The sequence below is a fragment of the Sphaerodactylus townsendi genome, linkage group LG06, assembly GCF_021028975.2.
Source record: "Sphaerodactylus townsendi isolate TG3544 linkage group LG06, MPM_Stown_v2.3, whole genome shotgun sequence".
Classification (NCBI taxonomy): Eukaryota; Metazoa; Chordata; class Lepidosauria; order Squamata; family Sphaerodactylidae; genus Sphaerodactylus; species Sphaerodactylus townsendi.
Genome location: NC_059430.1, coordinates 47,117,274 through 47,142,119, shown reverse-complemented (window position 1 = coordinate 47,142,119; position 24,846 = coordinate 47,117,274). Strand labels below are relative to the sequence as shown.

Below are 24,846 nucleotides of genomic sequence, written 5' to 3'. Positions count from 1 at the left end.
ACTCTAGAAAAGTCAGTTTCCAAATGTTTTAGAATCATAAGAGCTGGAAGAGACCACAAGGATTATCAAGTGCAACCCCCTGCCATGCAGGAATACACAATCAAAGCACTCCAAACATATGATCATCCAGCCTGTTTAAAAACCTCCAAAGAAGGAGACTCCACCATACTCTGAGGCAGTATATTCCACTGTCAAACAATCCTTACTGTCAGGAAGTTCTTCCTAATGTTTTGGTCAGACTTCTTTTCCTGCACCTTTAACACATTACTCCTGGGCCTAGTCTCTGGAGCAGCAGCAAACAAGCTTGTTCCATCTTCAACATTGCATTTATAGTGCATATTCCCCCCACACGTTTTAGGCAAGTTCATTGATGGTTTCTTTTCAGTTCAAAGGGCAGACTGGTACAGATTCATTGCACAAAAAAACACAATACACAGTTGAAAGTTAAAAAATCGAATAAAGGTACAAATGTACATTTCTCCCCAATAAGTCTATTTTGAGCACTTAAAAAGCATTTTCCCAAGGGGAAAGGTTCATAGTAGTGGAGTTTGTTTTTGCAGTAATATAGCAATGTGATTCTTCAGACTTTCTGAATTGTCTGTTGACCACATGCCATGTTAAAAAAAGTGAAGTTCACTTCAGAGATGGAAGGCTTCTATGCACTAGTGTAATTACATATCCCCTGCAAAGAGATATTTGATACTATAGACAATGTCAATAAGATAATGAGAAAGTCCTGAAGGAACTGCATAGTTGAACCACTGCAAAGGATTCTTCACTATAGGATTCTTCACTTTGAAAAGCTTGAAATGCCTAAAGCAATAGAATATATTACACTACTTCATCTGTGGTACTTATCGTCTTGTACTACTTACTGCAGATCATAAAATAATTTTAAAAGACATGTTTGGACCTAAACTATGTAGTTAAGGTAGCAAAGAATGATTCAGCAAGAAAACTACTGCAAGTTTTCTCTGCATGTAGTCGTGCACGCGGAGTCACCGTAAGAACGAGACGAGACGCGGAGATATCATCTGGTGGAGAGAGCCAGCAGCGGGAGCGCGGGGGTCCGTGATCCTGGCAACTCTGCCGCGTGCTAGTTCCTGACACCTTTTATTAGGGTTTCTCTGGGGGCGGGCAAAGGGGTGGATCGGCGGGAGGCCGGGAGAGCGGGAGAACGGGAGACCGGGAGGTCGTCAGGTGATGCATGATCTCATCGGGCTGGTACGTGCAGGAGGAAGCGTCCGTGTCTGGGCCTAATCCACACCTGGGGGCAAGGGCCCATTATCCCTTTGTCTGGGACACCTGGTGGCTGTGAGCCAGGTAGTTCATGACCTGTGAAGGCCGTAGTTGGGCCGGCATGCCAAGCGCTCTGCCTACGGTTCTGCTGGGTCAGCAGCTCATCCCTACATCTGCACATCTAATTGTCTATAGACGACTGTCAAGCTTCAATTATCTTTAAGAAAAATACTTTTATATTTACAAATCTGAATATCTGACATTCTGAAATCTATTATTTGTGGAATTGGTACATGGTTTGTGAAATAGGTGTTGGGATCTTTGGTGCAGATATCCTAGGATTGTGTAACATGAACAAACACTAATTAAAAGCAGTCCTTTGTCCCTCTGCACATAATTTTAAGATTAAAAGCCATTCCTTGTAGCTGTATATTAATTGATACCTAAATGTAATCATGACCATTCCACTGCAGCAAATGGGCGTGAGCTTCGATCTATGAGATCACATCTCACTAGTAGAAGGTTGTATACATATAGCCAGTTGGGTATCACACCCTCTCAAGGCAGTGTACAAAGTTTGGTATTCCTCATTTAGTTATACCATAATGGTTTTCTGCTCACTCTACAGTCTGTGTTATATCTAATGACACCACTAAGGCATAGCTCTCGTGAACCATCCCCAGGTATGCCTTCCCTATGTCAACTCCTGCCAAATAATGAAGCAGTACAGCCTTCACTCTTAAATATCAAACAAATAATGCCATGGAACATTTCCATGAGTGCAAGAACTTCTGAATGCAGAGTGTGATTTTCTTTTCTGTGGCAGGAGAGGGAATGGTGAGACATTTTGGGGTGCTGATGAAAAAGGGAGATGAGAGAATGCTAAGTCCTAGGAAGGAATCCAGCACAGAAATTGTCAGGCCCCTACCCAAAATATTAGTGTAGTTTTTTATATTTAAAAGAATTTGGATTTATAACCCCCCCTTTTCTCTCCTGTGAGGAGACTCAAGGTGGCTTACAAACTCTTTTTCTCTTCCTCTCCCCACAACATACACCTTGTGAGATAGGTGGGGCTGAGAGAGTTCCAAAGAACTGTGACTAGTCCATCCAAGGTCACCCAGCAGGCTTCATGTATAGGAGCAGGAAAACCAGTACACCAGATAAAAGTCCACTGCTCACAGGGAGTCAAACCCAGTTCTCCAGATTAGAGTCCACCACTCTTAACCACTACACCATGCTGCTTTTCTTGTTATAGTTGTTTACACAGCAAAAAGTTACCATGGTTGCTGGATTATACTGTCCTGCAGAGAATATCTCGGCTTTTAATGCTAGTTCATTGCATTTTTCCTTTTCTTTCATGGAAGCAGCTATAACAGCTTCTTTTTCGTCTACTAGGCTTTTAACTTTTTGTTCCCTACAAGAAAGAAAGAAAGGAAGAAAGGAAGAAAGAAAGAAAGAAAGAAAGAAAGAAAGAAAGAAAGAAAGAAAGAAAGAAAGAAAGAAAGAAAGAAAGAAAACACACCCATAAGTTATGAAGAGGTTTGATAATTCTGTCGCTAGACTGTAATATAACTCATATTTTTGGAAGCTCTTTATAGGCAGGCTTCTCCAAGTATGCTACATCACTGCTGGTATCTGATAAGCCATGGAATGTAAATGTTGCTGGGAACTGACAGCAGCACTGAGAACTTGAGTTTGGGAAGGAAATGGTGTGTAGGAGCTTGCTACTCAAAGTGATGCACATGTATAGTCCCAATCAGCTTGAGCAAACCATCACCAATAATGCTATTTGAGTGGGAATCACTTCAGCTTTATCCAACTCCCGAATGCAGCTGCTTGCCGAGGGAAGGGGGGGAATCTTTAGTTTGTTGTTTTCTGTCTTTAAGCATCATTTCAAGGGATTTCACTCCCTTGAATGCTTAAAGACAGAAAACAAACTAAAGAGTTCACACACACCCTTCCCCCGGCAAGTGACTGCACGGGGATCATTTAAAGGGACTCCGAATGCAGCCGCTTGCAGGGAAAGGGGGAGGGAAACTTTAGCTTGTTGTTTTCTGTCTTTAAACAATGTTTAAAGACAGAACACAACAAACTACAGAGTCTTTGGTCCCTGTACCCCACTCTTGACAAAAACTTAACCACTGCACTCTTGGGCTGTCTGAAACTCCAATTGGTACAAAATCTTCCTAGGCTGCATCATTTCTCTATTCCAGGAGTCCCCAACATGGCATCCACCAGAACCCTTTCTAGCACCAAATGTTTTCAGGAAGAGGGTAGGGCTTTTGTCCTGTAAGGTTTTGATTAGCTGTGCAGATTTAAAAAAAATATTGCTTTGACAGCAGCTGCCACCATAGCACAAGCATTTAGACCAGGGGTCCCCAAACTACGGCCCGGGGGCCAAATGTGGCCCCCTGAAGGCATTTATCCGGCCCGCCAGGCATGGCGGCGATGGCTCTATTCATGTGCAGTGGGGGCTCGAGGGAGAGGAGGAACTGGCCCCAACAGCTGTTGATTGCAATTACATGATGGCACCCCCAAATCTCCATGAATTTTCTGACCCAGAGTTGGAAACCTTACATGTGGCGACTCCTGCTCCGCCCTTCCCTCTCGGCTACTCCATGTGTTGCTCTCAGGCTTTCTGTTCCACCTCACTCCCATTGGCATCAGCCAGGCTGGTGAATCGCTCGCTGGCTGCTAGGGAGGAAGAACCCAGGAAGATACCTAATCCTGGGTTAGATGGAGATCTTCATTGGGAAAGATCTGCTTTTTTTTTTTTACAGGGGAAGGTATTCCACAGCCTTCCCAACAATATTTGGAGCCCACCCTGTACTTGACATACTTTGGTCACTGTTCTAAAAATAGACCATGACAGAAAGGCTGAAAGGTGAAATCAAACATTTTACAATCATTTGTACATAGGAATTTTCTCATAGTTTTTTTTAGTCCGGCCCTCCAACAGTCTGGGGGACAGTGAACTGGCCCCCTGTTTAAAAAGTTTGGGGTCCCCGGATTTAGACAGTATTATGGAAGTAGAACTGTGGCAATCATTTTGTGACTAGCTCCTCTTCCTGTGGCCGCCATTTTGTTGCTGTGCTTGCCATGTTGTATGAGAATTCCAAATGTGCCCACAGAGCCAAAGCAGCTGGGAATCCCTGCTGTAATCTAATGTGAGAAGAATTTAGGATGTGAGCTGGGAATCCCTGCTGTAATCTAATGTGAGAAGAATCTGGATGTGAGAAGAATTTAGATTGCTGTAACCAAATCATGCTTTTAAAGAAAACATTGAAGCTGCTATGACAGAAGAAATCTGAACTATCAGCTAATGGTCTTAAAGTAAATTGTGCATCTTCTCCTTCCAGGGAACAGTAACTCCAACCAGAACCGGATTCTTCCATGGACAGTCCCATCTAGGGGGGAAAATCCCACTCTGGAGCCAGCATAGCCCTGTGCCGGCATGGATGCCCACCCTACCAGCACAAGGGGCAAATGTGCCGGTAAAGAGGGAGTTATCCTGGCGGCTAGGTACCAGGTGATTCTGCAGTGCCTGACCCAGAAGCCACTGTCACTTAGGCTTGCCAGTGCAAAAAGCTGTGCCAGCATGCCCAGGGGCGGAGCCAACGTCAGCATCCTCCTGGCCTTTGGCCACTGGAATGCCAGCAATTGGGATTTGGACTTACGCCACCCTTTTTGGATGTTGTGATGTCATGGAGCTCAATGGAGAGCTGGTCAGCAGTGGGGAGGATTTTGTTTTTGCCCTCCCCATGCTACCAAGAAGCCCTCCTGGAGGCAGTGGGGCAGCGCCAAAGCAATGCTGCAGTCCTCTGCTGCAGGCTCTGGATTGGGCTGCAATTCATGATTAGTTATGTCACCAACAAAAAGTGGCTCAGCCTTAGCTAGATGGAACTCATTTACTCATCCTTATCCTGTACCTTTTCCAGACCCTTCCTGCTACAGGTAAGCTCTGATCCTTTTAACATCAAATTCTGTCCTCTCTCTGTAATATACATAAAGTGCTCTAGGCAGAAATAATATTACCTCTCTGTTTTATTTATTCACTATCACTCTTGACACTTAGTTAATATATTTAAGCTATCAGCCCGACCATGTGTCTGAGGGGCAGACTAGATTTGGTACCAAATGTCTTGCAGGGGAAATGCATACTATATAAGCACCTTTATCAGTGGAACAAATAGTATTCAGGGGGAAGAGCTTAATTCCTTTTCTCTTATGCCACAGTTCCAATCAGAATTGGGCACTTGATTGCCATGTACTTTTTAAAAATACGCAGCTCAGTAACACATATCTTGTTCAGCCCTAAATAAATGGAGGAAAAAGAGGACACAGACTTCAGTCCAATCCAAAAAGGGAAGATGGTACAGCGGTGACTGGGGATGGTGCTGCCACTCTGCCTCCAAAGAAGCAATTGGTGGCATGGATGCTGAGGGAGAAGGGGAAAATCTTCCTCCTCTGGGAAAGCCCAGAATGTCTTATGCCACACCTTTCGATGGCATAAGTCTGTGCCGCTGGGAGAGGGTGTTCACATCCTGCAAGTACACTGAGAACTAACTAATGTTGGCTCTGTCTCTGGGAACACCCCCCATGATACCAGTGAGGGCATTTGTGGCGGAGGCCTGCCAATGCAGGGGCCAATTTCCAGATTTGGCTGCTATGGTGTGGCCCATCGCCTGCATCCATGCCATTTTACATGGCACTGTGGGCATGGATGTCAGTGTAGGGTTTCTGTCGCTTCCTGTGTGGCTTCAACTTCCCATTTGGATTGAAGTTTGTCTTGCCTTGTTTTAGATTACTTACATTTGCTCTCTAACAATTTTTTCCTTCTGCTGACAATCTTCCAGCATTGCAGCTAAGTCCTGAATGTTTTGAAATAGTGAAAGGTTTTGTTCCTCAAGAAATGTGAACATCTGAAGTAACTCTTTTGGGTCTTTAAAATATATCTCTGGCTCCTTTTGCAGAAGAAACAATGTTATCAACAGTTATTGGAGACAGTACCTGAAAAATAATCTAAAGCTCAAAATCCTAGCTAGAATGAGTGGGAAAGATTTGTAGGACTGCATTGCGTTAGATACTGTGGGCCTTTGCTAACCCCTTTATCCGGAAAAATATTTATCAGCCAAATTAATGGCAGATCACAAATTAGTGTTTTCCCTGTGAATATTTTGAAGTGTGCACGAAAGAACAAAAGTTTTCTGAAGTCTTGAGAGGATAATTACTAGTAACCGCCAGTGGTCACAGAGTAGTTCCCTTATTTTACATAATCACCACTGCAAAGATGAGCAACAGTTGAACTAGGAATTGCCATACTTTCTAGAAATCAACAAAATGTGCTTCACCATTGCTAATGTGTCCTTCAAATGCTATGGTTTATCTCTAACCTGAAAGCAGAGGTCTGTAAAACAAACACTGTTATACAAGTTCCAGGGGGTCAAATGCGCATATTGCTGACATGTATACATATCCTCTGACCCAACTCTGTATGAGAAAATGATAGTTTTGGATTTTTTTTCTCCATATTTTTTTCCCTACACATAATTTCCAGATGGAATGTACCAAGACTGGGTGCACATTTTAGCTGGAGCTTGGGTACCATATAAAAATAAAATTGGCATTAGTAAAAAAAGGCAACGTTGCCCAACCTCTGAAAATCCAATGCTGAGGTAAAAGGGCCAACGCAGCCCACAAGTTTTGTTGCAGAGGTTCTCTAAACATTTGCATAAGCATAGAATTAAAAACAAAAGGACTTTCTTTTTAAAGAGATGTAACAAACATAATGACAACAAATATAACAAATATAATCACCACATCACTTGGTATGTCTTCCAAAGAAAACTCGTCATCTGAAGAAGTGGTTTTTTCACTTGTATAGCTATTAGAGCAGGCAAAAATTTAAGTCAGATTTGTATCTAAACCCTGAGCAAGTTAAAATGTAATGTCAAAGTGTGACAAAATATTTTTTGTAAAACAGGGCCTAACACTAGCCATAGCTGCATTAATAAGCCTTACTAGTCAAGCACTGGAAGAATTTCATATTGGTCTGTTTTTCAAGACACGAATATAGTAACTTTTGAGGTTTCCTAAACATCAATAATGCTGATGATGCACACTGAAGACCTTCATGGTTGTCATTTCGCTTCTCAGTAGATGTCATACCTTGAACTCCAGAGCCAGAAGGCATAGAACGAACACAATAAAACAAACACCTTCCAAGCTTCAACCAGCTTCCTGCTGGTCTGGGCTATTTCTACCTCTGTAAAAATGTAGATGGGAAAGCTACAAACCCTCAGTATCTCTCATTTCTCCATTACTAATGTATTTTACTAAACGCCCAATCCAGAGGGTGATGCATCCAGAGACGCTGCTGCTGCTGCGCCACCATGCCACCTCAAAAAAACTCTCAGGTGGAGCAGGAAGGCAAGTAAAACACAAAAAACCCAGCTGCCTGAAAATTGTCCATAGGACAAAATGCAGTTACGCCACACTTCTGTGTGGCATAAGTCTGCAGCCAATGGGGTGAACAAACAAATCGACATGGGCCCGTATATGCTTCCCCCTCTCCACCATTGGGTTGCCCTTTGCAAATACAACCCATTACTTTTGGTCATCATTTATTTGTGTTCAGCTGCTCAATTTTTTAAAAATAGTAAAATTGATCAAATAAATAACTCTTGATCAAGAAATTAAGCTTTGGACCGTACCTTAGTGCAGATCTTTTCCTTCCTAGAAATGATGATCTGTGACTCACATTTATTTTTGATCCACTTTCAAAAAACCTATAGTCAGTTTCTTTGAGCATTGAAATTGAAAATAAAAAACAAAGAGGTATCATATGCTATTATAATTCAGCAAACAGGACAATAAAACCATTGTCTTTAGACTTTCACACAAGAAATATGCATGACAGTGGTGAGATCTTCTGAAGCAAAACCAGTGGCTACCTAGGAGCCTTTCCTGTTGTGGAATTCTCTCCCAACACCAGCTTGCCTGATGCTGTTTCTTTGGAATTTCAGATGCTGTTTCTTTGGAATTTTAGATGACTGGACTGAACTGAAGTGCCAGCTGACAAGGAAAACGCACACCCGCATGGACAAAGTCATAGGAAGTCAGAAAATGGCAATAAGTGAGCAACAGCATGTTTGTTAAGGGCAGGAAAAGAAGGCCTTTCCTGGGATGAAGGGCAGCTGTGCGAAAAGGAAATTGTGCTTAAGGCAGGAGAAGAACACCTCATGAAATTTGGATAATGGGCATCCATGAAGTGGGGAGACATCCAAATAATAATAAAGATATATATTATTATTTCAGTGACAGAATTTTGCTGTTTAAAGAAGTCAAGATGAGCCTTTTGGGGGGCGTACGGTACCTACGGCTCATCAATGGAGTCTAGACTACATATATATTCATGGCAGAGGAGCATTATTAGAGTGAATCTCCTTTTACCTTCCTGACCAAGTCATATAGGCCGTATCTGCACGGCCCGTTTACGACGGCCTGGGGGCGCCAAAAAAGGCGCCCCCAGGCCGCCGTTCGCACAGGCGCCGCTGCTGCAATGCAGCAGCGGCGACCTGACGCCTCTTCCCTCCCCCCAGGGCGGCGTCAAGCCGCCCTAAACAACAACCCTTTAAAGGGTTGTTGTTGGGGAGAATCGTCTTCCTGCGGCGCAGTGCGAACCAAGCGCCGCCGGAAGACTGCTTTCTCCCTCCCACTTACTGTGTCTTCCTCGTCACCTGCGGGGCGTCGCAGCCACACTGTCCTCCGACCTCCAGGGGTCGGAGGGCAGCGTGGGCGAGGCTGCGACACCACCGCAGGCCGATGGAAGACACAATGAAGGAGAGGCTGCAGAGGCGGCTCCGTGCGGAGCCGCCCTGCCTTCTGCCGGCCTCCCCGTTGCCTGCTCGCACGCTTGCGTGCGAGCAGGCTCCCGCCCCCACGCCGACAGAACTCCTGCCGGCGTGGGGGCGCGAGGGGGCCGTGCAGAAACGGCCATAGATACTGTGGAGATCCAATCCAGTTGCAGCCCAACCCTTGCTTGATTTCAGCAAACACCTTTCAGCTTGAACTTCTGATACAGGCATGAGTTTGGTATGATTGCCATTTTCCAAATAGCCATTCTCTCCTTACCTGAGCTTATTGAGAATTTCTTTTTTGCATCCGGACCAGGAATAAAGAATGATGATGATTTCCCACTTAAAACGTTCTTTCCATGTGGAGAAGGTATGTTTTTGCCTAAAGGTACAATTCAAATAACAAACAGTTGGATCCAGCATAAATTTTCTGCTTAGAGCTCTAGCACAAGTGGGAATGCACAAAAAAGACTGTACTAATTGCTTGCACTGTCAATTTATTGAACTCCCACTTATGTGTCTACTTAAGCAAGATACTGTACAATCAATTTCTGGGCACTATAGTAAATGAGGAGATTGCTAGAGGAACTGCTCTAAGCCCATTTGTAACATAAATACATTTCTTTATCAACTTCAGTTAAAATATAAATGGCACAATGGTTTTAGACAAAATATCCCCAGTCTACTGGAATATTAGTATTAAAATATGAACGTAATACAATACTACTGATCAGTTTGCTCCAAAAAATTTTGACATGAAAAAAGGAAAAAAATTCTTCCTTTCTTCACAGTAACAATACATTACGTTTCTCCTTAGTTTTCTTTTTCCAACTAAAGTGCATCAAATGTTAGCCTTTGCTTGCACATAAATGCCCCAACCTCTTCTTCATCATCATCATCTAATTTTCTACACATGTTATAGTGCTACAATAGCCTTTCTGATGTTGTGCTCAGTATTTTAAATAGGGCTGTACAACAACGCTCCATAAAGATATTACAATCCAAGCAATTTTATTTTCTCTGTTTTTGAATAATTCCTAACATGAAACTTGACTTTTTACAGTATTTATTTGGAAAAAATTTATGCTGCTTTGCCAGGAACTTGCCTGAGGTAAAAGAGCAAACATTGAAAGGTATTAATTATTTTAAAATCCAACTTTAAAAAATGTACATAAGCATAAAAACATAAACCACAAAAACAGACCACTGACAGCTTAGAGCACAGTTTCTAGACTATCATAATTAATAATACTTGCGTGTCACCAAGTCACAGCCAACTCTCATGGTGACCCTACGACTATGGGGTTTTCAATGACACATGGTTTGTCATTGCCTTCCTTTGCATAGCAACTCCAGTCTTCCTTAGAAGTCTTAGTGCAAGTACTAACTGTGACCAATCCTACTTACCTAGCAAGATTGAGCTACTCAGGCTGCTCCAGACTAAAATAGTATTTTTAAAAATCAATATCTTAATTAAAAACCTGGGTGAATAGAAGTGTTTTGGCTTGGCACCTAAAAGAAAGCAACAAAGGCACCAGGCAAGCCTCAAGAAAAAGAGGCCACTACTGAAGAAGCCATAATCTCTGGTTGCCACTCACCTTACCTCTGAAGGCAGGAGCACAGAAAACAGGGCTGTTAAGGCAGGCTGGACACAGCTGCATCTCCTACTCCATATTGCAACAACTGTAAAAAACTGTACTATTGCATATATTTAGCTATCTTGAAAAATTTTGCTCGTTGTACAGGATTTGGGCCCATGAGTAATGAGATTTGTACTATTTCAAACTATACTACCCTTACTTTAATAGGAAATTATTAGTGCAAGGGAAGTTATGCTCTTCTAAGTTAATTGAAGTCAATAGGCTTACAAGCAGTGGTGGGATTCAAATAATTTAACAACTGGTTGTTTACAAGCACCATTTTAACAATTCGGTTTTGCCGAATTGGTACAAACCTGATGAACCCCACCACTGCTTACAAGGGTCAAATTGTGCTTAGGGTGGCACTATATATTATGTACTGCAGGATGAAGCAAAGACAGGGCTACAGTGCAAACCAGTTCTATGGATTGTGGTAAAAAAGAATACTTACTCAATTTGCAGCTGAATATAGCAGAAGGCTGTGATTTTAAACTAGGTTTTTCAGGTTTTGATATTCTTCTCTTCTCTGCTTTCCATTTCCCTCTTTTTTCCAGTTGCTTTTCTTGCCACTCTTTAGGAGAAACTCTCATCAAAAATTTTTCATAAGATAAATACCGCCTCAGAATATCTTCGGTGTCTGTAATCTCACTGCAAATGTTCAAGTTAACAACTGACAAATAATTTGTGAATTTTTAAAATGTCATAAACTTCAGCTGCTGGCCATTCCTTATATCATTCTATGTTACAGCAAACATGATGGTCCCTATCTATCAGTAAGCCAGTGAAATAGAGCCAGCCACAAAAAGTAATCTGTGCATACTTGCAGAAATTTCCATTATCAAGAAAAATATTATTCTGTAGGTTTTTAGAAAATGAAATAAAATGGTGTGACAAAAGTGGAGAATGCTTATTGCTCTCCGAGAGTTAAAGAATGTTGACTGCAGCTGATCATCAACAGGAAAAGAAAAATGGGAGAAAGAAGTGGTTTCATCAGGGTGCTCTATAAAAATCCTGACACCATTTTAGAAGTATTTGGGAGGCCCTCCTACTGTGCACAGAGACCTAGCTTGCTGTACTACTTTCCTCTTTTTAATTCTCATGCTGAGAAGACAAGAAGAGGTCACATATCAGCAGCAAGGATTCCTCCAGAGCTCTGGTTCTTGGCTTGAATTTCCTGTTCCTGGTGCTCTTGGCTTGCTGCCCTGGTCTCAACACTAGTAAAGTCATAATTCTGTCTTCCCCTCTTAATGTCACTTGCCTGTGATGTCACAGACTGTAACCAGGGGGTTGTTAAATGGGAATTCCAGGTCTATAAAATGCTAAAGACTATCACAAGAGAGCATTGTATAAAAAGAGTATAGCTAAAGTCAAAGATATTACTCTGGTCAAGGATGAAGAAATACAAGAACTGGTATAAAATCTATCAGAGTGAGGCATCAACTTTGTCATTGCCAGCTATTTTCTTTCTGACTGTGGATTGTTTGGATCCAGCCCCCAAGGTTCATGAAAACATCAGCTGCAATATTTCTTGTTTGTTTAATAAACATTGTTGCTTCTTCACTGCAGGTTAATAGGACCACAATGAGAATCAACTTGGGAAATCACTTTCCCCATTTAGAAAATGTATAAGCCACTTTTTCACAGACCTGCATGGGGCTGCTCACTGGTAAAAATGACACGCACTGCATCCCATTTGTAGATGGATATGACGCCAAGGAACTAACATTCCCAATAGTGCTGGGGCCAGTTTGGCTCAGGAAAACATTGAGGGAGGAGGAGTTTCAGCCTTCCCTCCTAGGTCATTTTCCCAAGTTGAAACAGCCATAGGGAGATGCCATATTTGCCTCTTTATGGGGCTCCATGTACCACAAACATGAGATGGAGAATCCCACTCTGACTAGTGTCACAGGTAACATGCAGTTTGCCTTCACTTCTGTAGATGGAGGCACAGAGAACAAGGCTTGGGAAGAGGATCGAAATTGGTTGGCTTGGCAAACAAAAGTCTGGATCACAAAATATGCAAAACAAAAAGCTCACCTTTTAATTGTGAACACCTCATTCATTGCTGCATTCACTTCAGCTGTCAGTTCTAATTTAGATTTTGCTTCTTGAGTTGCTCTAAAACAACACATTTGTTATTAACTCTATGTGCGTGTGTGTTTGGAGAGAGAGCATATATATCTGTTCTGTTCCCCTGAAACACAGGTCTATTATCATATTGTGAAAGATACACAGTCTTTTTCTCCCTCCATTCTGCCCCCATGCTATTCATTTTCCAAACCAAAAGGTTCAGAAGCCTATACAAATTTTGTACTTTTCCACTATGGTTATTAATTAGGCAGCTGGAATGCCTTCTTAGAATTTGCTCATGGAACAAAGAGTCCCAGCATTATATCTGCATGAAAGGTGTATTCCACATGGGGATAGGCTGATGTAATTTCCCCATTGCTGATGCAGCTGCTAGTACAGCACAGTAGTATTGGGTTTCCATATGGCAAGTTCCCCTATATCTTTTCTGAGCCCCCCTAGCCTTTTAAAGTTGTTTTTTTCAGCCATTTCATAGTTACAGCACTATAATGCTATAGCAATCTATGCCTTAGGTTCTCTGAATTCCAAGTTTTAATTGCTTTTAAAATAATTGTCTATCCTCTTTTGTTTTAGAGATATGCTTTTACATCTCTACAATAAAAAGAGCTGGAAACTTCCTTAAAATAAAATATGGGGGTTCAGAGAACCTGATACACAGATTGCTATCATGATATAACAATATTCAGTTGCTGATTAACAAACAAAAAGCTCCATTATTAGAAGCGTGGGTGGTTTGTGTGTGTGTGTGTGTGTGTGTGTGTGTGTGTGTGTGTGTGTGTGTGTGTGTGTGTGTGTGAGAGAGAGAGAGAGAGAGAGAGAGAGAGAGAGAGAGAGAGAGAGAGGGAGGGAGGGAGGGAGGGAGGGGGCGGAAATGGCTACCATGTGGGCAGGGAAGTTTTTGTTTTCCTGGCAGCCATTCAGACTTCAATGTGACCTTTCTCAAAATTTTGTAGCAAAGCAGGTTTGGAATAAAGTTTGGAAAAAAGAGGTACATGAATGCACCACAATGTTGTGGAGAAGCAGAAAAAATGCTTCCCAACAGCTACAACCCAGTGCAAATAACCTATGTGAAAATGGCCAACAGTAGGAAGGACTAGACAAAAGCTTACTCCCCAGAACACAAAATTCAGCTGGGAGAGTCTCTCTCTTTAAAACTGGCAGAAAGGGTTCATTGACCAATGACAGGAAGGTTTGAAAGTCTGGTGGGCATAGTTTTCAAATCAAAACTACGGGGGGGGGTGGGCTGCCTGTATTAATAACAGAAAATACACATCCTATGTCAAATTCTACACAGGAAACTGAACAGACCCATACCTGCAACAGCTGCTTACAGTGTAAAATGGGGGATATTTGCAGCCTTTCTAGAGGTGGAACTAACTGCAGGATCTAACCAAGGTACATTTCATCAGATGCCTGATGAGAATTTGGTTGGGAAAAACCCAACTTTTGTCAGACATGTGACAGAAGAGTTACCATTAAAAGTACTTCCTGCCCCCATTCCACTCTGCAGCCCCACACATCTGGAGCATCGACTTTCCCTCCCATCCACTCCATGCTCTTTCAGGAAATAAAAAATGGCTGGAGAGCCATCTGCTTCCAGTGTCTATATGTCTATTGCCAGCAGTTTTTTAGTTGCTCATAAAGAGCAAAGTGGAAGGAACTACAGAACTACAGTTCCACATGGAACTACAGAGCAAGAATGGAGGCAGCAAATACTTTTAAAGGTGAGTCCTCAGTCACATGCTGATAAGTTTAACTGGGAGAACCTCCAACTAGGAAAACCTTCTCCCAGGCAGCTTTATTGCATGTAAATACAGCTTTCTGTGATGGAGTTCACAGCCAAGGGCCACGGTCTCCATCCTGTGAATACTGTTTCATGGAAATCAATCGTGTTATTTATGTCATCTCCGTTTGAGCACTGTATATATATATACTAAATCAAGACAAGAATAACAGAAATTGTAACAGTGTCTAACAATTTAAGGGCATCCACAGAACTTCTATCATTGTCTCTGAGAAACTCCTCAAATGCAAGTGTATCTTCTTCCAGTTTTGTTTCAGCAATTTTGGCCCTTCGTTCTTCCTTTGCAGCCAGTTTCTCCAGCTTTGTCATAGTGGACTGTTTCACTTTTACTCTGTACTAAGAAATCAATTACAAAAAAAAATCATGTACCAAAAGATATGTTCAAGTGAGCTAGTAAGTCAGGTTATGTGAGGGCAGATAATTTATCTCCTGGGACACTATATCAGGGGCTTGGTGATAATTGATCCATTTTATCTCAGCCTTGGCAGTGGTGCTAAAAATCCTGTTTTCTTTCATAAAACCTAGAGTGCTAGTACTTGCTACAGATTACCCATAGTGCTGAAGTACACTAAGACCAGGAACAATACAGATAAGTTTTATTTATTTATTTACAAAATGCACACCCTGCCTATCACAAATGTGGCACTCAAGGAGGCACTCCTTAAGCAACAAGTTAGCCTTGATCCAGAAGAAGAGCCCTCACATACACACTGTTTCACTGGTGCAGCTTCTGTTTTATTTTTCTTCTGAATTCTACTGCATACATGAATTAATTTAAGGAAATAACTAGGGTTGCTCAAGATTCTGTGCATGTGTATTTGTATGCATACACATTTGAATTTCTGGTTCAAGAAGAATTTGGTTTGGATCTCGTGAAGTTTTCTGTGGTACAGGCACGGGCGAAGCTAGGGAAAATGGAGCCTGGGGCAAAATCTGAGTTTTGTGCCCTCTCCCCGCCGGTGACTGCCCCCCACCAAACAATGATTTTTTTGCATCCGACTATTCTAAAAGGGGCTGGTGGGGGAGCTTGATCTGTCCATGAATACTGTGATCCATGGGCAGAGTCAGATTGCTGGGATGGGGGGGGGGGGCTGAAAGAGCTGTCTCTGTTCATGGATCCTGTCATCCATGGGCACAGACAGACTGCTGGGGATTGGGGAGGGGGGAGAGCTGTCTTTGTCCATGGATCCTGTCATCCATGGGCACAGACAGACTGCTGGGGATGGGGGGAAGGCTGGGAGTAGTAACATTGGCAGAGTAACATGGCAGGGCATGGGGACTGGGACAGTTTTCCCAGGAGAAAGGTTGGTCTCTCGCTCTTGCAGAGCCGAGCAAGCCTGATGCTCGCTCTTGCAGGGGCGAGAAAGTCCCCCTTAGCCGTCCATGCAGGGGTGAGTGGGGAGGGAGGGGAGACTTCTGCAGGGCCCCTGCAGGCTCGGCTGGGCCTTTGGGGTGGGGGAGGAGGGAAGGGAGGCTTCTGCAGGGCCCCTGCAGGCCCGGCTGGGCGTTTGGGGTGGGGGAGGAGAGGCTTCCGATGGGCCCAGACTGTGCCCCTCCCTCATGCCCCCACTTACCTTTGGTGCCACAGTGGTCTGGGGCAGCCTGGCAGGGTCTGGCCTCCTTCCCTCCTTGGCCTGCCCCCACCCCAACAGACTGCTCCCGGCAGAGCCGGCTGAAAGAGCAGTCTGTTCGGGACTACTCCCTCTGCTGGCTGAAAGAGCAGTGATTTCTCTTTCAGCCAGCAGAAGGAGCAGTCCCTAACAGACTGTTCTTTCAGCCGGCTCTGCCGGGAGCAGTCTGTTGGGGTGAGGCCAGGCGAGGCAGGAAGGGGGAGGGGTTTGGGGGCAATTGTGCATTCCCCATGTGACTTGAATGTGGGGCGCCCGGGTCAAGTGTCCCTGGATGTCCCTGTTGTAGCTTCGCCACTGGGTACAGGGAAAGAGGGTGATTTTGCCAATTTCTCCCTCTTGTGGCAGTCTAAAATTCTCAAGAAACAGGGATTCCCATGAGTAACTTAGGGAGAAAATGAAGGTGTCTCATGGGAGGGGTACCAGTGAAAAGTACCCTCCTCCCTGTGCCTACAAAAGTCTAGGTGGGATTCCAGTTTTCATGTAATGAGATAATGAATATTCAGTTTTTATACTTGTCCTGACATCTGATTGAAATTCTAGTATAGTTGATGTCACTGGAATGTATGCCACTGACTAAGCTAAGGTTTCACCAATTTTTTAACATAACATTTTGTTAAATTTTTTTTCCATACTGCTGAAGTAAAATTAAAGGTAATCAATTCTTTTCAGTAAGAAAAAGAGATTCATAGTCATTATTCCAATATGAATAAAGAGAAACAATGATACAACCTAGTGTATATATCACCCAAATTATATCGTAAGGGATTATTATGGTGGCAGGGAAAGAATAACAGTGGCAGAATTCTCATTTACATATGAAATGGAATGATGCCTTACTGAATAAAAGGTATCCGATTAGGACTGATCTTTCAATAATCATATGTGATGCATTTTTTCCCTATTACATCAGATTCCCAAAGAAATGTCCTTTACATCTTCACATGCAATGCTTGCACATTTTCAAGATGTCTGCAGAGAATCTGCTTTACTTCATCAGCAAAAATGACCAATACTGACATTCTGTGTTTATTCTGACTTTACTCAAGCATACCATTATACAGCAAGATCTTGTTTTAATTGTTTTAAATGGGTCATAAATGATTTAGTATCAATTTTAGCTTGCCTGAGCCCCATACTGAGGCTTTCCACCTTTCCCTCCACTGATCCTGTTAGCTATTGTGCTGAGCACAGAAATAAGAGTTTAAAATTGTGCTGTCACTATTCTATTACCTGTACTTGGCATTTATTATGATTAACACAGAGTCACAGATGGCTTCTTGGATCAACTTTATTCCAAAGGGACAAAAAACTTTCTAGTTACTATATCTTCTTAAGTCAGTCATGTAATCACCATTCAACTTCACTCATAACTTTCAGTATGCAACATTAGGATTGAAATAAGCAGTAATGGATGTTTAAAAAATTCTGCATCAAGTCACAGCCAACTTATAGCAACCCCATAATTATTTCCAAGGCAAGAGAGGAACAATAATGGTTTGCTATTGCCTTCTTCTGAAAAAGCAACTGTAGACTTCCTTGGTGGTCTCCCATCCAAGTACTAACCAGAGCTGACTCTGCTTAGCTTTCAAGTTCTACAAGAATTCCTGGGCTATCCAAATCAGAAAATGTGGGAGTCTAAAATCCTTCATAAATACATTTTTAAAAACGTATACATTAGTATCAAAACAAAATATAATCAAACTTTTTTGGATGTTTTCGCACAAAGCTTCAAGCAGTTTTTGTAATACAAATGCTACACTGATCAGAATGCTTATACAAATTACATGTGCCTGCCTTCTATCTGACATTTTAAAGAATCACACAAAGATTCACATATTACTGTGAAAATGTTCACTATGTCAGCTTCCTACTGCTTGGGGGACTGGGACAGCCCCTTACCTACAGCATTTCCATGGATGGAATGATTTCTAAATGCAACACATAACTTTCTTATCCCACCCCCGTGCACTCACACCATAGCTGAAAATGGCTCCTGATGCTGTAGAAACAATCCGATATAACTTACTGTTTTGAAAATACTCATAAATGTATGTACAAAGACCAAAGATGGTTTCTAATTTTTTTAACCCAATATGAGACCTCTTCCCCAATTCAAAGATTTTCCTGTGCTCTTCAACAGGGATCCACTACTCTTTCCCCCTTACTATATTCTGGAGCTCAATGCAACTGCAGATGGGTCACAGATTTTACAGACAAGATTATTTTGCAGCTGTAGCTTTTTAAAAAACCTTTATTATGCCCATTAACAGTTGGAGCAGGCAATTTTGAATGTGAAATACTGATACATTAAACCTGTTTAGCTTGCTACAGTACAAGTCACATGATTCAAACTCTATTTTATGCAATTCTGCAATTCTTCTGCAATTTTTGTTGACACCCAAAACTGACGCTTTTACTTTACCACTAATTACTTAGGTACACAAAGTTACTCTCATTGATTGAGGACCACATTCCCCTTTCGTTAAAGATATCAGTTAAAAGAACTAAAACTTACCTCCAACAGAAAGAGCATCTTTTGTTCATTGATGTAATCTAATATAGACTGCTTGTCACTTTGGCAACCTTTAAAAAATTAGGATTATTAGCTTAATTTCTTAAATCTCTTCAGTTTGCAGGTTTAAAGAAATTACATTAACTTTCAAGGAATTTATATGACTGACAATAAACATTTTGGAATTATTATTCCACCCCCACCCCTCACAAGAATGACTGAATAGGATCTCACATATACTGGATTAATTTAGAACATATTGAACTGTGATTCCAGAATCTTAATCATGATTTCAGATAATATCTAAAATGAAAAATGCTTGGCTATAGACACAGAAGAACAATGTTCTGTGAGTTTACAGTTCATGATTTATTATTATTATTATTGTTGTTGTTATTAATTTGATTTAGTATACCGCCCCATCCCCGAAGGGCTCTGGGCGGCGTACAACATAAAAACAGCATACATAAAATCACTGTCAGTACAATTATCATAAATACAATTAAAACAGCAGTTATTTCCTAAGATAGGCGTCTCATGGAAAACCTTACCTAAACTTAAACCCTCCTAGAAAAAGGAGGGGGGAAGACAATGGGTCCTGATGATGTTAGGGACCCATGGAACAGAGGGGAGGGGCGGGCACACTCAGTGGCTGGTCTCTCCAAAGGCCCAGTGGAACAACTCAGTCTTACAGGCCCTGCGGAAATCACCAAGGTCCCGCAGGGCCTGGACAGCTGGAGGGAGAGTGTTCCACCAGGCCGGCGCCAGGGCCATAAAGGCCCTGGCCCGAGTGGAGGCCAGCCGCATCATTGAGGGGCCAGGGACCTCCAGTAAATTGGCCTCTGCCGAATGCAGTGGTCGAACCAGGACATATGGGAAGCCAGAAGCCGGACTGGAAGGAAGCTGGACTGGAAGGGATCGAAAGCCGATGTGTCATCCAGAAAGCCCTGAAGCTGCTCCAACAACACTCTCTCAATTACCTTCCCCAGAAATGAAAGATTCAAGACGGGGCGATTTACTGATTTATTTTCATTTAAAATATATATTCCACCTCATCTCAAAGCAATTAATAATACAGCAACTAAGTTGGGATGACATAAATAGCAGTAAAATTAACTGCACTAAACAGATTAATGAGTAATTCAGACATACATAAGAATTAAGGGGTTAGGGTTACATACCCGCCTATATGTAGCAATTGAAGGTACCCTTCCCACCCATTTTGGTAAGCTATTCCAAAGGACCAGGCACATCATGAAGAAAGGCCCATGATCCTGCTGAAAGAGGAGATTGTCTGAAGAACGTAACTGGCATATACAAGATGGGATTTTGGTAACTATCAGGACCCTAGCCCATGAAGAGCTTTAAAGGTAACAACCAGCACTCTGAATTGGGCCTAGAAGGAAACAGACAGCAGTCGTGCACTGCAGGTATGTGTTATGTGCATATCGTAAAAGTCAGGTCAGCAGGATCTAGATAAGGGGCCAGTTTACAAGCTAGATGTAATTGAAAGAAGGCGCTCCCAAGCTCATACTCTGATCTACTATGGAATTTACCAGCACCAGCCAAACATTTTGCTTTCCTAACCAGCATAAACTCTGTCTTGTCTTCATTCAGCTTCTGTTTGTTTATTCTTGACCAGCTGACCAGTCTTGAGACAGTGACTTCATAGCTGTCTCCAGAGGATTGGATAATGAGGTATAAATCTGCATCTCTTCAGCATATTGGTGATAACCCACTCCAAGCATTATGGCCAGTGATCTTACATAGAAATTATAGTGCATTGGTGATAAAATCACTGCCAGCTCATAAGTTTTAAAATGGGCTCTACAGAGCATTCTTTCTGATTTGGCACAAGTTGTCAGAGTGCTTGCTTAATGGTTGCTTAATGGTTGTTCTTTCTGTACCATTTATACAGACCCTCTTTGGATTAATGGTTCTGTCTCTCTCCTTCTTTCATGCTGGCAACTATAGATAACTAGAAGCATCTCTGGTGCCTTCCCAGGAAGGGCGGATGGCAGATGGCCTCCTATCACTGCAACTACCTGGGACAAGGGGATGTGTGGGCATAGGAGGGAATAAAGCAAGGGTCAGATATGCAAGGGGTCAGAACTAGCTTGCAAAGCCAGGTACACGTGTTCATTTCAATAAAGAATTCTGAGTTGCAAAATCCAGAGTTCTGTGTTGAATGAGTTTGTAGACCTGACACATGTTTCCTGCCAGCAGTGCTTTAGCCATCTCCCTGCCCATTTGAACTAAATGATGTGATATATGAATAGATAAACCACAACTGCCACTGTTGTTTTGTCTCCGGAAACTGCAGCACTCAGTGACAGAAATGCTGAGTAGACAGGAGATGAAAGTAGACAAGCAGCTCCATCAGAGTTTTCTTGATTATCTGGAATTTCAAAGTTTATGTTGGATTCTCAGCTATGGTTAGCACAAGACACAATTGACCTTGATGGCTGAATTGAGCCAGTGAAATATCACTTAATGGTGAAATGATCCTATTTCAGAAGAAATAATACATTATTGTGTATGTCTTCTTTTAAATTTAAATCTTAACTCATATCTAAATGTATATACTTTAACCAGTACGTTCCAGAAATCTTACCACTAGATGCTTATGAGATTAAAATCAGGAGATATTTTGGGTAAGGGTTAACATGACAGAATCTCCAGGTTTTCCAGATACCAGGAACTACACCCTATCAGTTTTCGTCAGCATGGCCAATTGGCCATGCTGGTAGGGGCTGATGGGAATTGTAGTTCCTGAACATCTGGAGAGCCGCAGGTTCCCTACCCCTGGTCTATGACAGGGTAGGAACCTGGCTCTCCAGATGTTCAGGAACTACAATTCCCATCAACCTCTGTCCCAGCGTAGCCAATTGGCCATGCTGGTGAGAACTGATGGGAGAAACCAGACTCCTAATTCAGGCTGCAGGATTCTGATCCTAGGGGTAGGAACCTCACGGCTCTCAGATGTTCAGGAGACTACAATTCCCATCAGCCTCTGTCAGCATGGCCAATTGGCCATGCTGGTAGAAAATGGGAATGCTCTGAACATCTGGAGAAGCAAATTGATCTATGAACTGAACTTCACATAACAGTTTTCAACAGATTTTAAATGAAAACTGAATGCACAGACTTCAGCACAAAGACACTCAAACTGATCATTTTGTATCTGAGCATACTGACAATAAAGGAGCCAGAGTACTATAGTGGTTAAGAGCATCAGATTCTGATCTGGAGAACCCAGGAGGCTCTTACCTTGAAAACCCCATGAGGTTGCCATAAGTCAGTTGATGGCACCTCTCTCTCTCACACACTCACACCCACACACTTACATTTTGCAAAAGCAAGAGCCCAGTTCAAACTGGGAGTGTCTTTTTCTGTTTCTCTTTCAATAGCACCCTCCAGCTGTCGTATAGCTTTTCGAGCCCTTGCTCTTGATGAAATGGTACTCTTTTCATACACCTTCAAAGAATGCTGATTTGACCTGACCTGAAATTGAAAAGCATGTTTAGGATCCAGTTCTTAGCTTCTCCTTTTTAAAATCAAATGTAGGCTTCAAATTTATGAGGAGCAAAACTTGGGTTTATAAATATTCACATTAAATTCTACTAAAGGAGTCACTTTCACATAAAGGTATTCTCCAGATTCATCTTAGAAAACCATATAACATTTGGTACAAACAACCTACTATGAATAACATAAGCATACCTCCCACAAACTGTACCTGAGCATTGGCAGGTGTATCAGTGGCATAGCTAGGGAAAATGGAGCCCGGGACAAAATCTGAGTTTTGCGCCCCCCCCCCACCATGACCAAACAACATTTTTTTGCACCAGGTCATCTCAAAGTCACCATCACATTATAGAACATGCCCCAACACACAAACCTGAACACACCCAGGGCTCCCTAGTTTAAACAACACTGAAAGTGATGATATTTTTCGAAGGGGGGGGGATCCACTCAGAAACAGCATCACTTTCAATGTTGTTTAAACTAGAGAGCCCAGATTCTCCTTTTAAATCCACCTTAAAGAGAGACTCTGGGCTCTCTAGTTTAAACAACATTGAAAGTGATGCTGTTTCAGGGTAGATTTCCCACCCATCCACCCCAAACAGCATCATTGTCAATGTTGGTTGTTGTGGGTTTTCTGGGCTGCGTGGCTGTGTCCAGACTTCTCTTATAACAGACTTCTCTCTGTGATACACCTCTGAAGATGCCAGCCACAGATACAGGTGAAACATTAGGAACAAGATCTACCAGACCACGGCCACACAGCCTGTAAAACCCACAACAACCAGTTGAATCTGGTTGTGAAAAAGCCATATCAACAATACTTTTCCAATAAGTTTTTTTTTAAATCTAGGGAGCCCAGAGCCTTCTTCCCTTTAAATCCACTCCAAAGGAGGTGGATTTAAAGAGAGAAGCCGGGGAAAATTTGAGGGTGCCTGTCAGGAGAGCAATGTTTAAGCTAACAGTACCAGAATTTTAGGCTATCTTTAGGAGACTATCCTGATTATACCACCCAGGTTTAGTGAAGTTTGGTTCAGGGGGTCCAAAGTTATGGACCTTCAAAAGGGTAGCCCCATCTACCATGAGATCCCATTGGAAACAATGGGGGATGGAGCACCCCTTTTTGAACCAACCTTCACCAAACCTGGGTGGTATCAGCAGGAGACTATCCTTATGATACCACCTAGGTTTAGTGAAGTTTGATTCAGAGGGTCCAAAGTTATGGACCCTCAAAATGATAGCCCCATCTACTATTAGCTCCCATTGGAAACAATGAAGGATGGGGTCACCCCTTTTGGGGGTCCATAACTTTGGACCCCCTGAACCAAACTTCACCAAACTTGGCTGATATCATCAGGAGAGTCACCTGACGATAGCCTGAAATTTTGGTGCTGCTAGCCTAAAAACTGCGCCCCCTGCAGGCCAAAAGTGAAAAAACAGTAAAAAATACAGAAAGCCACCAACGAACCTGCAATTTTTGCGCCCACCACAAGGTGGTGCCCGGGGCACTTGTCCCCGGATGTCCCCATGGTAGCTACGCCTGTGAGGTGTATACATGTAGTCTGAATATTAGGTATCTGTTTATTTTCTGTAATGGCAAAACTCTGCTATCTTCAAATACTTTGATTGCTTTGGCCATCCTAGAAAGAAGTCTAGGCAACCTCTAAAGCTGCCTTATAATCCCCAGCCCCACTGACCACCAAGACATTTAATACATTCAGTAAACAGGTAATTTTTGAAGAATACACAAAGTATGGGCAGGAAAGGTCAGCATATACAAGGATCACTTGATGGTTCATGATGTCTTATCAAGCTTATTTTTTTATGTTTTGGGTATTACAGATCTCAGTTACACAGGACAAAACCACCTGAATTATGCCAGAAGCTTAACTTTCATTACAATTAACTTCAAAACATACACTGCCTGTTCAGAAACAGCTATATTGGCTGCCAGTCTGTTTCTGAGTTCAGTTCAAGGTGATAATTTTGACCTCAAAGCCATTCATGACAGCAGACCCATATATCTGAAGAACCATCCCCTTCCATATGTGCCCTGCACCAACTAAGGTCATCAGGCAGCCATCTCTTGGCTATCTCTTAAGGCGGCCTGTTTGGCATCGACCAGTGAATGGTCCTTTTCCATCATGGCTCCGGTTCTGTGGAATAGGCTCTCTGAAGTGGTGAGGGTCTCCTTGGAGATCATCAGGAGGCACAGCAAGGCTTGCCTTTTTGCTGTTTTGAGGCAGTTAAAATGGCAGGCATCTTTTAATGGTGGGGAGGAATTTGGGGCCTGCTATTCTACCTTTGGTTTTAGCTGAGGATATTTTAACTATTATTGTAAGCCACCTCGAACCAAGAGGAAAAGTGATACATAAACATTTTAATAAATATAAAATGTAAGAAGACAGCAACCTCCGCTCCATTGGTTACCCAGGAAGGACCAATACATATACACAATTGGCTGAGACAGGGATCTAGAGAACAAATGATCATGCGCACCTTTCAAAGCACCCTGACAGCCTCAAAGGGAGAAGTAAACAATGTTCGAAGA

At 42.4% G+C, this 24,846-nt stretch overlaps 1 protein-coding gene across 1 annotated transcript in view; it reads right to left on the bottom strand.

The window, feature by feature from the left end:
• Positions 1-24,846, bottom strand: part of CCDC38 (coiled-coil domain containing 38) — a 34,182-nt gene that overhangs the window by 3,351 nt on the left and 5,985 nt on the right. The window contains exons 3-12 of the mRNA XM_048501546.1: positions 22,118-22,274; positions 18,774-18,841; positions 14,800-14,963; positions 12,773-12,853; positions 11,187-11,383; positions 9,373-9,477; positions 7,408-7,504; positions 7,057-7,123; positions 6,052-6,203; positions 2,518-2,653 (exon numbers count right to left, since the gene is read on the bottom strand). Of these exons, the coding sequence (XP_048357503.1) occupies positions 2,518-2,653; positions 6,052-6,203; positions 7,057-7,123; positions 7,408-7,504; positions 9,373-9,477; positions 11,187-11,383; positions 12,773-12,853; positions 14,800-14,963; positions 18,774-18,841; positions 22,118-22,274 (1,224 nt within the window). The remainder of the gene's footprint in view (positions 1-2,517; positions 2,654-6,051; positions 6,204-7,056; positions 7,124-7,407; positions 7,505-9,372; positions 9,478-11,186; positions 11,384-12,772; positions 12,854-14,799; positions 14,964-18,773; positions 18,842-22,117; positions 22,275-24,846) is intronic.